At 41.6% G+C, this 13,461-nt stretch overlaps 2 protein-coding genes across 3 annotated transcripts in view; one reads left to right on the top strand and one right to left on the bottom strand.

The window, feature by feature from the left end:
- The first annotated feature begins 899 nt into the window (after nt 1-899).
- Nucleotides 900-7,947, top strand: mindy4b (MINDY family member 4B). The gene is made up of 11 exons (XM_076976877.1): nt 900-1,068; nt 1,547-1,708; nt 2,740-2,859; nt 3,577-3,674; nt 4,433-4,598; nt 4,689-4,754; nt 5,141-5,211; nt 5,417-5,489; nt 5,723-5,899; nt 7,009-7,189; nt 7,498-7,947. Exons 1-11 carry the CDS (start codon nt 967-969, stop codon nt 7,638-7,640), a joined length of 1,359 nt encoding a protein of 452 aa, XP_076832992.1. The 5' UTR covers nt 900-966; the 3' UTR covers nt 7,641-7,947.
- The window catches only part of maml2 (mastermind like transcriptional coactivator 2), a 30,220-nt gene continuing 24,584 nt past the window's right edge, over nt 7,826-13,461 (bottom strand). For both annotated transcript variants that reach the window (XM_076976870.1, XM_076976871.1), the window contains exons 3-5: nt 13,075-13,224; nt 12,779-12,884; nt 7,826-11,557 (exon numbers count right to left, since the gene is read on the bottom strand). In XM_076976870.1, the coding sequence (XP_076832985.1) occupies nt 10,749-11,557; nt 12,779-12,884; nt 13,075-13,224 (1,065 nt within the window). In that variant the 3' untranslated portion in view covers nt 7,826-10,748. The remainder of the gene's footprint in view (nt 11,558-12,778; nt 12,885-13,074; nt 13,225-13,461) is intronic.

The raw sequence follows: 13,461 nt of genomic DNA, 5'->3' as shown, positions 1-13,461 counted from the left end.
TGAACTAACTTGATACACAGTGATGAATGAATCACCCTCCTCATATAAGATTTACACGATGGAGTTCCTTGCACTGTTGGCATGACAACGTGTCTATGGTTGAATACACACTTCCTCTTCCCCTCATGAATGGTTCGTGTCATAGATGCAAACATATCTGAAAATCTAGATTAACAGGTCTGGATTAAAATGATGTCATTTAGATGTGTGAGTGAGCGTTGTGGCTCACAGAACCCAGACATCTATACAAAAATGCTTTGCAGAAAAGGTGAAGGTATTTGGTGGTGTTAGAATGTGCTTTTAAATGTAGTCTATTACTTTCACGAGAATTATGAAATAAACATCACAATTTAAAAAGTCAACATCACAAATTAGCACATTGCTATCAACACATGATGTCAAGTTATTTGCAGACCATAGTCATGAAAAAAATGATCAGAAGCTGCAATTTTAAATTTCATTTGGATAAAAATACTTAAATCACATCTTTGGCCCCCTTAATTCACTCAGTGTCCTACAGGAAACACATGTAGCCTTGGTATATAGGGTTAGGATATATATATATATATCTCAAGGTTTCATCCTCATGCTCTCTCTATATGTATATGCAACTTGGACTACCATGCAAGGGATGCACTCCAGAGATCTGACTCTTGTTTAAACCTTTTTATTAATGTGGTTAAGCCTTACCATGTGATAACTGATCCTTCAGGTAGAGTGTCTTCAGGTAACAGGCTGTCATTTCTGTCCAATCACAGTGCATGCTTACATGCGTGTAGGACACCTGTCATCAACCTGATATCCAATAAATAGACCAGGGGGGCAATGCAGGGGGTGTGGACGCTATTAATGAATCTAGTAGAGAGCATTTCTCTGTCTTTTTTTAGGGGTTGGTTGATTGAAAATATTGGGATGGTGGATTATTTGTGAGAGTTTCCATGTGAACCAGGGCATTAAGGCCCAGCCATGGTGGACCATCAGCAGGCGCTAGAGTACAGAAATAAACTAAAACCTTCCAGGCTCAGTTACATCGAGCTCCTTCAGCAGGACGTGAAACATAGCCAGCATGTGAGTAAGCTGCTATTGTCGTGGATCGGATATATTCTCTGTGCCTGGATTTGTTTTTGAAGTAATAATACCTTAATAATTCAGTGTCTTTGTGAACATTAGCTATGAATGATAGCAACAAAAATTGAAGGGGAGAGGGAGAAAACTGAACTGTTTTCCAGGCACAAAAGATCACACAGTGTTAAATATTTGAATGCACTTCCATGTGCTTTTGATATGATTGAAGCCAAGTCAGTTTCCTAATTAACTGTATTGCCCTCGCAAACGGTCTTTTAGGGTTAGGGTTACACTAACCCAGACTGTTTTAAAGTAATAGGCCTTCTCTGTCCATTTTACTTTGAGAAAGAGAAAAAAAATCCTTCTGTGTTTTATTATAAAAGTCAATGTTTATTTTCCAAGTTGTATGGTAATTTTTTAAGTCTGAGAGGATTGACTAGGGTATACATGCAGTAGACCGACATTGAACTGTCTCATTTAGAGATCTTCTGAGAGAAGTCAAGCTATGGATGAGTCTGGAGATGTTTCCACATCCCCTCCCTCAGCTCCAGTACTCCAGAGTTACACCCGTCAGCCAAACAGTGTCACCCTCTCCGCCTCTCCAGGTTTGGGTGGCTACCCAGTGTTGCCTGAACTTGCAATAGTAAGTCAAAGAAAACAAGCCTCTTATTTCAGTCTAGTGGACCAGAGTCCATCTGTGTTTCACAGCATGCTTGCAACGCCAGTAAACTATTAACTTTGTAGCATGGCAGATTGCCACAGGTGGGAAGCAAACTCAGGTCCCCTAGATGAAATTCAGAATGCAACTGGGTGAGCCACCACAGAGTGTGTATATGAGGACCCAAACGCTGTCTTTGAGTCTGAGTAATGTGAATAGGTAACAATGGGGCCGGCTGGTGGTTATGGAACCAGTCTTATGAGTGGAGGGTTGTGGGTTTGATTCCTGGGCCATGACTAAAGGCCAAGTAATCAACTAGGTGTGTGTGCTCAATGTACAGATGGGTAAATGCAGAATAATAATTTGTATTGGGGTGAAAATGACAATTGAAAATATGGCAACTTAATTAACTTCAAAAATGAGCTGTAGAGACCAGGATTAGAACATTTAAAAGAGGCCAGTTGAAGAGGAACAGAAGTGTTGACTCCTACACCTACCATGGAGCAAGTAGAGACAAAGATCCTGAACAGTTTGGGCAGGAAAAAGTGAACAAAGGACAGCAGGGGAAAGACTCTCAAACACTGAGACAGATTGAGCTGAAATAAACTTCCCAACTGAAAGAGGAGCCAAAAGGGAACAGAGAGAGAGAGAGAAGGACAAACACATCCTTTTCATTTCCGAAAATTAAGAGAAGGAAAGGGTACAACCTGAGAAGAGACTAGAGTAGAGGCTGGCTTAGAGCGCCTTATAAAGACAAGTGATCAGGTGTGGCTCATCTGGCTTGATTGGCCTGTTGGCTCCCTCTGGTGGCCAGTGGCAGTCTGGCGCTGAAGCCCACCCTTACAAACTTATTTTGAGATTTCAGAGACAGTTTCTGCCTCATGTTGGCCTTATAAAGAGCACAACCTTCACATTGAAGCTGTTGTTTAGAACCTTATTATCAAATTATCAATATCAGTATCACATTTGTGTATTAAAATGATTTATACAGACGTGTTTGATTTTGTTTCTCACAGAGTCTGAGGAAGATTTTGTTTGGAAACACATTTAACGTATTCAACTATGAATGGAAGAAGTCATTCTTTAAGTTCCGCAAGCCCAACTCAAACCTGTCCTATGCTCTGGAGGCCGAAAAGGTGACAGCTGAACTATAAAAGGCAATCATGGCTTGTGCCTCAAGACCTGATCCAAAGAGAATCATATACAACATATACAAACACATATTAATTTAAACATGGGTTAATGGTTAAAATCAGGTTTTTTTTACATCAAAAGATCCCGAGGCCAGACCATATACAAGTGAAGCAGCCACTGTATCTCTGATTGAGAAACCAGGATTATTGTGTTATTGTGAAATCAAAATTGTGCTGTATTTGTTTATATTTTAACTTGCAGTGGTAAGTGGGGTGTGAGTTGCAAAAGGTTGGGAACACCTGCTCTGTATTTTAATGAATACAAAAATTATTATTCATAAAATTGTTTTACTTTAAGACGTAATGTTCTAAGCACAGCTTTACATGATCCATATTACATAACCATATTTCATAACTTGACCATTTGAGCTTCTTCTGACTCCTTTTTGCACAAGGTTTTTTTGGTAATTAAAGTTGGTACCTTTAGCATCTAGCTATTGTCATAATATGCAGTTGAAAATGCATAAATGTTACCAGGACATGATCAGAATATGGTAAAAAATAGTCACTGTTTGTCAATAATGTAGACTATCTATATTTGGAGAAGCATGATAACAGTTATAAGAAGGCTAACATGGAAAGTCCATTAACAGGGGAAGCAAATATGCTGTTGGAACAGTATATAATCATACATGTAAAAGCCGAATAATTCTTCTGTAGGGTGGAGCCCAGGCTATTCAAATGGCAGTCCAGGCCCACATTATTAAATACCTGCTTTTTACCGAGTCATCAAACTCAGAGTACTGTGACATGGAGACGTAAGTACAACATCACAGTACTGGCTCCACTGCTCTTCTGTGTTTTTGGTCTTAAGTAAAAGAGCCTATTGACCATTTGTGATTTTTTTACATGTCAAAAGTTGTCGCATTTAACTCATCTGTGAAAGAGACACTGACGCGTAAGACAAATAAGAAAGACAACACTCAAGAATGTCAGTTACCAGCGAGCATAACGCACATATTGTGCACGCCAGGGCTTCACAAAGAGAAGCCTGTAGAGGTGATAGAGGGGTGAGGCTCTGGAGGAAGATCAAACTAACAAACACGGATTAAGTCCTGGCCCATGGCCTCCTCTGGTGTCAAATCCATTACCAGTTTGTTCAAAGGTCATTGTGTATTACACATATTATTTTCAAAGATGCCTTCAGCCACATATATTTACCAATAAATATAGGTGGCTGAATAAATGTGGCAGCTTGCACACATATAGCAGATGTAGCCTAACTCATATATATATTTAGTTTGTATTGTCAAACAGATTTGTCACCAAATAAAACACACAAAATTGCAAATATCTTATTTATTTTCTCATTTATAATAAATGTTTTGAATTTCTTATTGTTTCTTAAACAGTAGTAATGTGTTCTTGGTCATTTAGGTTAAAATGTCCAGCCAGCAGTAACATTTAATATGTGATTTGTTCTGTGATAGTACTAGCACTTATGAGTGATGACTATATGTGAGGAGTGTTGGCTCTATAATGACACTCTTAATTTGTGTTTTCCTTTTGAGGTCAGTTTGAGGAAGGTGGGGGAGAGAGAACAGCAGAAGGCCCTGGTGATGGCCCTGGCGGACATTTTATGGAAAGCTGGTGATGAGTGTAGTGCCACTGTTGCCTTGGTTACATCAGAGTGCTGTTTCACCCCCTGTGTAGACTACAAACCAGACAACTTCACAGAAAGGGTACTGTTTAATTCTATGTGACCAGTGTCTTTAATAGTGTAAATAAGACTTTAAACAGTTTGTTTGAGACATTCTCTCTCTTTTTTTAAGTTGCAACTTTTTACCTTTAAAAAGAAAGAAGACATGAAGATATTCATTGGTGAACATATTCAATATGTGAGTATTTTTTAGTGTATGAGAATGTTCTGGATCTTATTTTGGACTTTGCTCGTTTTACACATACACATACACTTTAAACACCCTGCGTCTCTGGAAACTGTGTACTTTACTACAATTTTTAATATCTCTACGTATCTCATCTAAGTACACTGCAGTTACTTACCTGAAATCTTCTTCCAGAGACACACACACACACACACACACACACACAATCATATCAAAATTATTGGTGTCGTTAAAAAAAAAAAAAGAATTAATAACAATAATAGACAGTGATCAATAATGAAGTAAAAACAACGATACAGTATTAACAAAAAAATAGACATTTCATTAATTCCATTTCATTAATTTCATTAATTGAGAAAGCAAAGTTTTATTTACAGTTCAGTGAGGAGGGAAGCCACGGTGTTATTCTTTTTCTGTATAGCCTGATCTTCTCTCGCTCCATTGCTGGGTAAGTAATAATACTTCGGAGTCAACAAATTAGATGTATAGAGGTCATAAAGCATATAACCTAGTGTGGCAAATCATGCATGACATGCTATCCCCATCCCTAACCTTTAGCCCTCTCCCTAACCCTAACCTCCAACCATAGGCTGATTCCTATCCCTAACCCCTAACTCTAACTTGCTCATCTTTTTCCCTTCTATTTATCCAAGGTTACAAGAAGACCTGGATCTCAGCACTACTCATCTCTTACACTTCCGCATGGGCAACCTTGTGTGCCAGCAGGTAGACAAAGTGTGTTTTATGGTTAAAAAGTCAAAATTATGCATAATGAAAATACATTCTTAATGCAGAATGCAATAATCAAGATGTGTAAGAAAGGGAAATGTTATAAAATGTTTCCCTGATTGAAACCCTGTTTTGAAGGTGTCTAAGAGTTCCTTAAGAAATGTTATAGTTGTTCTATCCCTCCTATAACCCTGCTGTGTAAAAGGAGACAGATGATGTGTATTTTTTAGGCTCTTCTGAACCTGCTGTTGACGGGCCGTGCCAGCCCTAATGTCTTCAATGGGACACAGTTGCTGGATGAGCATGGCTGTGCATTGGAGCATCCTCTTCATGGTATTCTGACCCGAAGTGATGTGGGATACCTGTACTGGAGCCAACAACAGGCAGGACACGCCCCAGCACTCGTGGTATGGCCCCCAGCATGCAGGACACGCCCCAGCGCTCGCGGTACACCACCCAGCAGGTAGAACACGCCCCAGCGCTCGCGGTACACCATCCAGCATGCAGGACACGCCCCAACGCTCGCGGTACACCACCCAGCATGCAGGACACGCCCCAACGCTCGCGGTACACCACCCAGCATGCAGGACACGCCCCAACGCTCGCGGTACACCACCCAGCAGGTAGAACACGCCCCAACGCTCAGGGTACACCACCCAGCATGCAGGACACGCCCCAACGCTGACGGTACACCACCCAGTATGCAGGACACGCCCCAACGCTCGCGGTACACCACGCAGCATGCAGGACACGTCCCAACACTCGCGGTACACCACCCAGTATGCAGGACACGCCCCAACGCTCGCGGTACACCACCCAGCATGCAGGACATGCCCCAACGCTCGCGGTACACCACCCAGCATGCAGGACACGCCCCAACGCTCGCGGTACACCACCCAGCATGCAGGACACGCCCCAACGCTCGCGGTACACCACCCAGTATGCAGGACACGCCCCAACGCTCGCGGTACACCACCCAGCATGCAGGACACGCCCCAACGCTCCCGGTACACCACCCAGTATGCAGGACACGCCCCAACGCTCGCGGTACACCACCCAGTATGCAGAACACGCCCCAACGCTCGCGGTACACCACCCAGCATGCAGGAGACGCCCCAACACTCGCGGTACACCACCCAGCATGCAGGACACGCCCCAATGCTCGCGGTACACCACCCAGCATGCAGGACACGCCCCAACGCTCGCGGTACACCACCCAGTATGCAGGACACGCCCCAACGCTCGCGGTACACCACCCAGCAGGTAGAACACGCCCCAACGCTCGCGGTACACCACCCAGTATGCAGGACACGCCCCAGCGCCCCCAGAGGGACACACACGTCCTGTGCAGTTTACACTCTTGGGTTTTCGTATGTATGGGGAACAAAAAACTTAAGATTAGCAGATCAGGCTAGCAGAGACATATGATCAGAGCCCATTAACAAAGCACCAACATAAAAAACAGTAATTTCCTAACTCCTCTCACAACTCTAACTAAATTTCTCTGTTGTATTAGGTTGGAAGTATGCTAAAGACCCCAAAATTACCTGTTTGGGTTTGCAATACCAACGGCACTTACAGCGTCCTATTTAGTGCTCAACGATCTTTGATGTCCGACTGGAAGACGGAGCATCACTTCCACCTCTGCTTCTATAATGGCCAACCAAGTCAAGACAATACTGCGGTGCTCACCATAGGTAAGGTTATACCCATTATACATGGTTTAATTAATATTAATAATGAACCGAGACCATTTGCTCTCGTTTCACTAATGGCACCTGCTCGTCAACAGGAGCAGAATATAATGAGCACCTGTAATGTTGTAAATGCTTAGCCAGAACAGACGAAAAGGCTGTTGGTGTCATCGTGTTCTGGCCTCGGTGGACCAGAGCTGGCCCGAGAGCTTTGTAAGCAAATCAAAATGAAGATCAGACTAGCAGTGCACTGGAGGGGTCATGCGAGATGATGAGAGATGATTGCCTGGATTGTCAATGATTTGTTTCAGACACGCATTCCCATCACTGGGAGGCTAGAAGGGGTGACAGCCAAGGAGACCCGGAGAGAAGGTTCCCCTCAGTGGAGATGACCATCAGGACCAAGTGGGCAGGAGCAGCTGTTGACTGGAATGGGACAGTGCCATTTTTCTGAGGAACTCTGAGCCTCTAAAAGGCCCCGTAATAACCTAGCAGTAGACCTTTAACCAGTTAACACTTTTTGATCCATTATGAAAATGCAGTACCCTAAGATATCTTTCATTCCTAGTTCAAAATACATATAGCCAACTCATTATTGACATGCTGCATGCATTTAAAAGCATACAATCAAAAACAAGATATGGCAGTTGATTTTACTCAAGACTTTGTTTTACCCAAACAAATTAGTAATTTCCTGTGAATGCCTTTAATTATTCATGGTATGTGGACGTTTTTTTACAATGAAAGTCTGTGAATTTAGTTAGTTACAAATGAAAATTTCTGCCATAGCCCATTTTTCAAGTCTTCTCCAAAGGTTTACAAAGTACTGTAAACAGTACCTTTACATCACACCAGTTAATTGTGTGTATACAAAGGCTAAATTGATAACAGTCATGCAGACATGACATCAGCAGATATGTATTACATCTTTAAAACACATTATGAAAACTAGTCATAGAAAAAACCAGGATGAAACTTAATTCATTTTAAAAAACAATAATAGGATGTGTCAAGACAATGTATGCTCAAAATATCACTTTCACTGAGCAATGGTCCAATTAATTCTGTGTAACAAAATCTAAAAAGTTAGTTCTGATTTATGATAAAAACTATAACAAGATGAGCCATTATCAGTTTGGGTTTTCTTATATATTTTCCTTTTACACTGAACTACAATCATGTTTTTATTTTCTTTATTTTGTGTTTACTTGAAACTAAACAAATGCATCATACATAAAAACCTGAGTCAGTCTTAGGGGTGTATGTTCGGTGATACCTAATAGCAACACACACTGCTTTGATCTTGAACAAAGGTCTTGCAATAGGAGACATAAGCACAGACAGTAGCCTAGTATTTTGCCATCATATCCCATGATTACTAAATGTAATAGATTACTATTACTATCCCATTGCTTACTAAATGTGTACAATTATTACTGACCCAATATTGGACTTTCCACCGATACATCCAATGTAACATGGGATGCACTTTTGCTTGTGCAAGAACAATTTCTGCTTAAACCTATTCCTAACCACGCAACACACATATAAGAAAACTTTAATCAAGTCACTGATTTATCTTTTGTCAGGTACAACCAAAGTGGACAAAAAAGGCTGTGTTACACGTCAAGCTGTCTTGTTTTGGTGTGTACAGTTTGATTAGACCAGTGGGTGCTCTCCTTCGCTTATGACAAACTGTAATAGCTAACCAACACTGTGACATACCCGTCAAGTCTCCCGTTTTGACCGGGAAACTACCATATAATATACGTTTTTTTTTAAAGCATTCAAGTGCCTCTCCAAGATGAATTATGTCGCTAGCCTCGCGAGAATGGCAACCTGCAGTAAGCCGAGTGTCAGTTCTCGCGAGGTTAGTGCTGACAGCGGGAACAACAAACCAGAAAAACAAATTAGAGATGGATGAATGTAACGAGAGAGAAGGAGGTCCTACCAAAAAAGTCAAGACTTTGGCTGGTGGGAATGACTCGGGCAACCAGCGGACATTTTCCCTTATTTTTAAATAAAAAAACTTGACCGGTATGGACTGTGATAATGTACAAATCTGGTTTCATGAATAGACAGTTAATCATTTTATAATAAAACATTTATTGTAATATAGCTATTTAGCCATTCATTAAATGCCATATGAATTATAGTGTGAAGTTAATTTAAAGTCACCCCAAACTATTGTTATTTTGAATAAAAAGCATATATATACTTTTACTCTCTTTAAAAAATCCAGATGGCAGATGGCTGCTGGCAGATGCATCATAACAATGTTTAGGTACTGACTTACATTTCCCATATGCATCATTAACTGGGCAGTAAACTGGCCTGTATTTAGGCAGGTAAGCTAGCTAACATTTAGCTTCATTGTTAGTTAGGTAGCTAACATTAGCTTCACTGTTATTTAGGCATACAGCAGGTCTTTGACTAAGGTTTCCATGTTTGATTGGTGCCTGTCCTGCATTTGCATATTAGAATATGGCAAGCTTAAATTTTATAATGTAATATTTTATAAAAGAAAGCAGCAAACCACTGCACAGACACTTCACACTCAGACCCATCAAAACAATTAATTTGAAAGAATATTAAATTGAAAAATCAATTAAAAACATTTATGAAGTTTAGGGTGACTTTAAAGTGCAAAAAATAAACACAATGGTTACCTGTATCAAAAATGTCCACAACAAGTTTGTTGCTCATTCACAGTAATTGGCTTGAAAATTCCACATTGGTGCATATCTGCACCAGAATAAAATACATCTCTTACAAGCAACTGTCAAAATTTGTGTTTGTTTTTTACCTATGTATTATTGTGTGTATGTATCTTACATGTATATGTAACACATAATTGCAACAGGGTTCCTAATCATGGCTGAAACATCTTTCATCCTAAACATTGCTGTTGCAGTCAAAAGAATGGCAAGGGCAGTGAGCACAAGTGGAATATGTGGCAATGTGGCCAATTTAACCCTAACCCCTATAGGGTATACCCTAACTCTAACCCCTAAACCCTAACCCCATACCCTAACTTTAACCCCTATACCATAACTGAGCTCCTATACCCTAACCGCTATACCCTAACTCAACATGGCCAATTTAACCCCAACACTTCATGGCCAATGTATCATCTCTGTTCATATCCCCACTCTACACTAACCCAAACCCCTATATCCTAACCCAACACTGCCAATGTATCATCTCTGTACACATCCCATATTTTTTTACATTGACAGCAATTAGTGTCCACTGAACAGATGGATACACTGTATGGATTTACAAAGGAAGGTGTATAGTTACATTATATAAGATACCATCAAGACCACAAATACTTTGATCATAAACAAAATAAAACTAGATGACAAAAGTTGAATCCAAACACATTACCTATAATACATTTGTTGTCCACATGAATACAAAAATGACAGTATACCAGAATTACAGCTTTAAGAAAATGCTGATTTACAAAGCCTGGTACATCAGACTCTATAGAAAGCTTCTATTATTGAACATTATAAAAAAAAGCAAAATAGTTACAATCAGTATTCTTGTTTCTTGTTCAAGGGTGACCACCCAGAATCTCTTCTAGGTTGATGTCTTTCATCCAGTCATCATTGCCTGAACTTGACTTGAGCAAAGAGTCAATGAAGTCTGAGTCTGCATTGATTCCTGGCACTGTGTTATCCCCATCCTGCAGGAAGTCGAACGTTAGCCGGCCTGCTCGGCTGTTCTGGTAGACGCCTGGACTTTGGGTTGTGCCCACAAATGTGGCCATGCACCTCTGCTGTTCAGGAGATGACTGGTTTAGACTGCTGATCCCAGGGAGAGGGGGGATGTGCATGTGGCTTGCTGTGGGACCAGAGCTCCTACTTACAGAGTTTAAGGGGATTTGTCCAGAATGAGGTGCTACCTGATTTGGTGGACCAATCGGTCTTGTTGGGAAGGGACCATTGGTTTGTTCGCTTTTGTCTGTTGCAGCTCCCCAGCTCATCCTTGGCTCCCTGCTTGTAGTGGTGGTGATTCCATCCAGTCTTTGGCCTGGCATCGTGACTTGGCCTACACTCATCCTTACATGCTGTGTAGTCGAGACACCTGACTGAAATGTACCAGCCTGGGTGTTTGATCCCTGAAACTGTGGCTTGTTTTGATGTATGCCCATCTGGACCTGGCTGTTATGTGGTTGGTGCAGTTTGCTTGCACAAGTTTGGTCTTCTAGAGGACTTGAATGTGGATCTGATCTACCGTGGAACCTTCTGTCTCCAGAGCTGGGCATCACTTTCACTCGCTGGCCGTTATGTACATGGCATGAAAGGGCCTGGATATCATTTTGATCTGAGCCATTACTCGTCACTGGGGAAGATGTCAGACCTATGTACATAGTGTGAGAAAGTTTGAAATTCTCAGTGAAAATCCTAATGCATATTAAGATTTCATGGAAAATTAAGAACATTAATATTGATTAATTAACATGATATAAAGGTCCCAGTGGGTGAACCTTTCAAGCCTAACTAAACGAAAAACTGAACCACACTGGTACTCTGGTGTTTACCAAGGACCACTGTAGGACTGTCATAGCTAATATGTGCAAGAACCAACATGGGGGTTCTGCAAGGTATTTGATCGTTGCCTTCCATGCAAGGCACTGGCTAACAACTGCTCACTGTTCCTCACTGTCCCTTGTGACTGCTTATGACTGCATGTTCCCTATTGAGCCTGCTGGTGCACCACTGTGTGTGGGGCAGGAAGTCCTCTACATCACCAGACTGCTCTACATCACCAGACTGCGCTACGTCACCAGACTGCGCTACGTCACCAGACTGCGCTACGTTACCAGACTGCGCTACGTTACCAGACTGCGCTACGTTACCAGACTGCGCTACGTCACCAGACTGCGCTACGTCACCAGACTGCTCTACGTCACCAGACTGCGCTACGTTACCAGACTGCGCTACGTTACCAGACTGCGCTACGTTACCAGACTGCGCTACGTTACCAGACTGCTCTACATCACCAGACCGCTCTACATTACCAGACCGCTCTACATCACCAGACCGCTCTACATCACCAGACCGCTCTACATCACCAGACTGCGCTACGTTACCAGACTGCTCTACGTCACCAGACTGCTCTACATCACCAGACTGCTCTACATCACCAGACTGCTCTACATTACCAGACTGCTCTACATTACCAGACTGCTCTACATCACCAGACTGCTCTACATTACCAGACAGCTCTACATCACCAGACTGCTCTGCATTACAGTTGTAGATAAATGACTAATATCATCATTGTTGGTTTTGTGTCACTCCTGGAGCATTAACATAATGAGGTGCTTCACTCCAATTATCACAGAACTTTGCTTGTTACTCTCTAAACTAATCTAATCTAATCTCAGTAACATACAGATTAAGAACATTTCTATATTTCCCACTGTAATTACAAAATAATGTTTGTTAGAAGGAAATCATGTTAATGTAGTTTAGACATTTTCCATTTTCAGTTTAATGCTGTTAGTCAAAGCATTACACAGAGGGTTAGGATGTTAAATTGTAGGCACTATGTACACGAGTGTTGTCGGTTTTGCACCTCGGTACAGGTTTGAATGCTGTACTCCTGGCCCCAGTGGCTGTTTGTAGTCAGGTGGAGGCCTCGTCAAGTGCCGATTAAACTGATCTTGCGTGTTAAACTTCTCCTACAACACAAAAATACAGAGGAAATTGAAACACAGGTACCCACATAGTGCGTTGTTGGTCCTAAAATCATGAAATCCAAACATTTTGTTGATGCATCAGATGTATTTCTTGGGATAATAGATTTTTGTGATCCATCAGAGGCCATTTCTGTAACCGGTAGCCTGCAGGATGTAGTACTGGTTTACTTACTGTGTCACTGGATTGGTGCTGAGGTTGGCTCGGGTGTCTCTGGCCTTTGCCTGAATGGTTTTGCTGAGTATTGAGAGCAGAGGAACACTGCTGCTGGGGCAAACACAGCTCACCAAGATGACCGTTTGCTGATAAATGTGGTGCTATTGCCTGTGGACAGAGGAAAAATATTGTAAATTATTTTAATTGATGACCGTCTTTGAAATTGCTGTTGATTCTGGTAAGTGTGCCATCCTTTAAGTCCTCTTTCGGCACTGTAGATCACAAGATTAGTCGGTTTTTACACGTTGCCACAGATAACTCTGGGATTTCTCAATAATTCTTTTCAGAGCCACTAGTTTTATCACGGTAAATTGCTTTCGATGGGTAATATAATTGGAAACTGGA

This window comes from Brachyhypopomus gauderio, chromosome 16, assembly GCF_052324685.1.
Source record: "Brachyhypopomus gauderio isolate BG-103 chromosome 16, BGAUD_0.2, whole genome shotgun sequence".
Lineage (NCBI taxonomy): Eukaryota > Metazoa > Chordata > Actinopteri > Gymnotiformes > Hypopomidae > Brachyhypopomus > Brachyhypopomus gauderio.
Note: the sequence above shows the minus strand (reverse complement) of the source record. Positions and strands in the feature narration are given on the sequence as shown.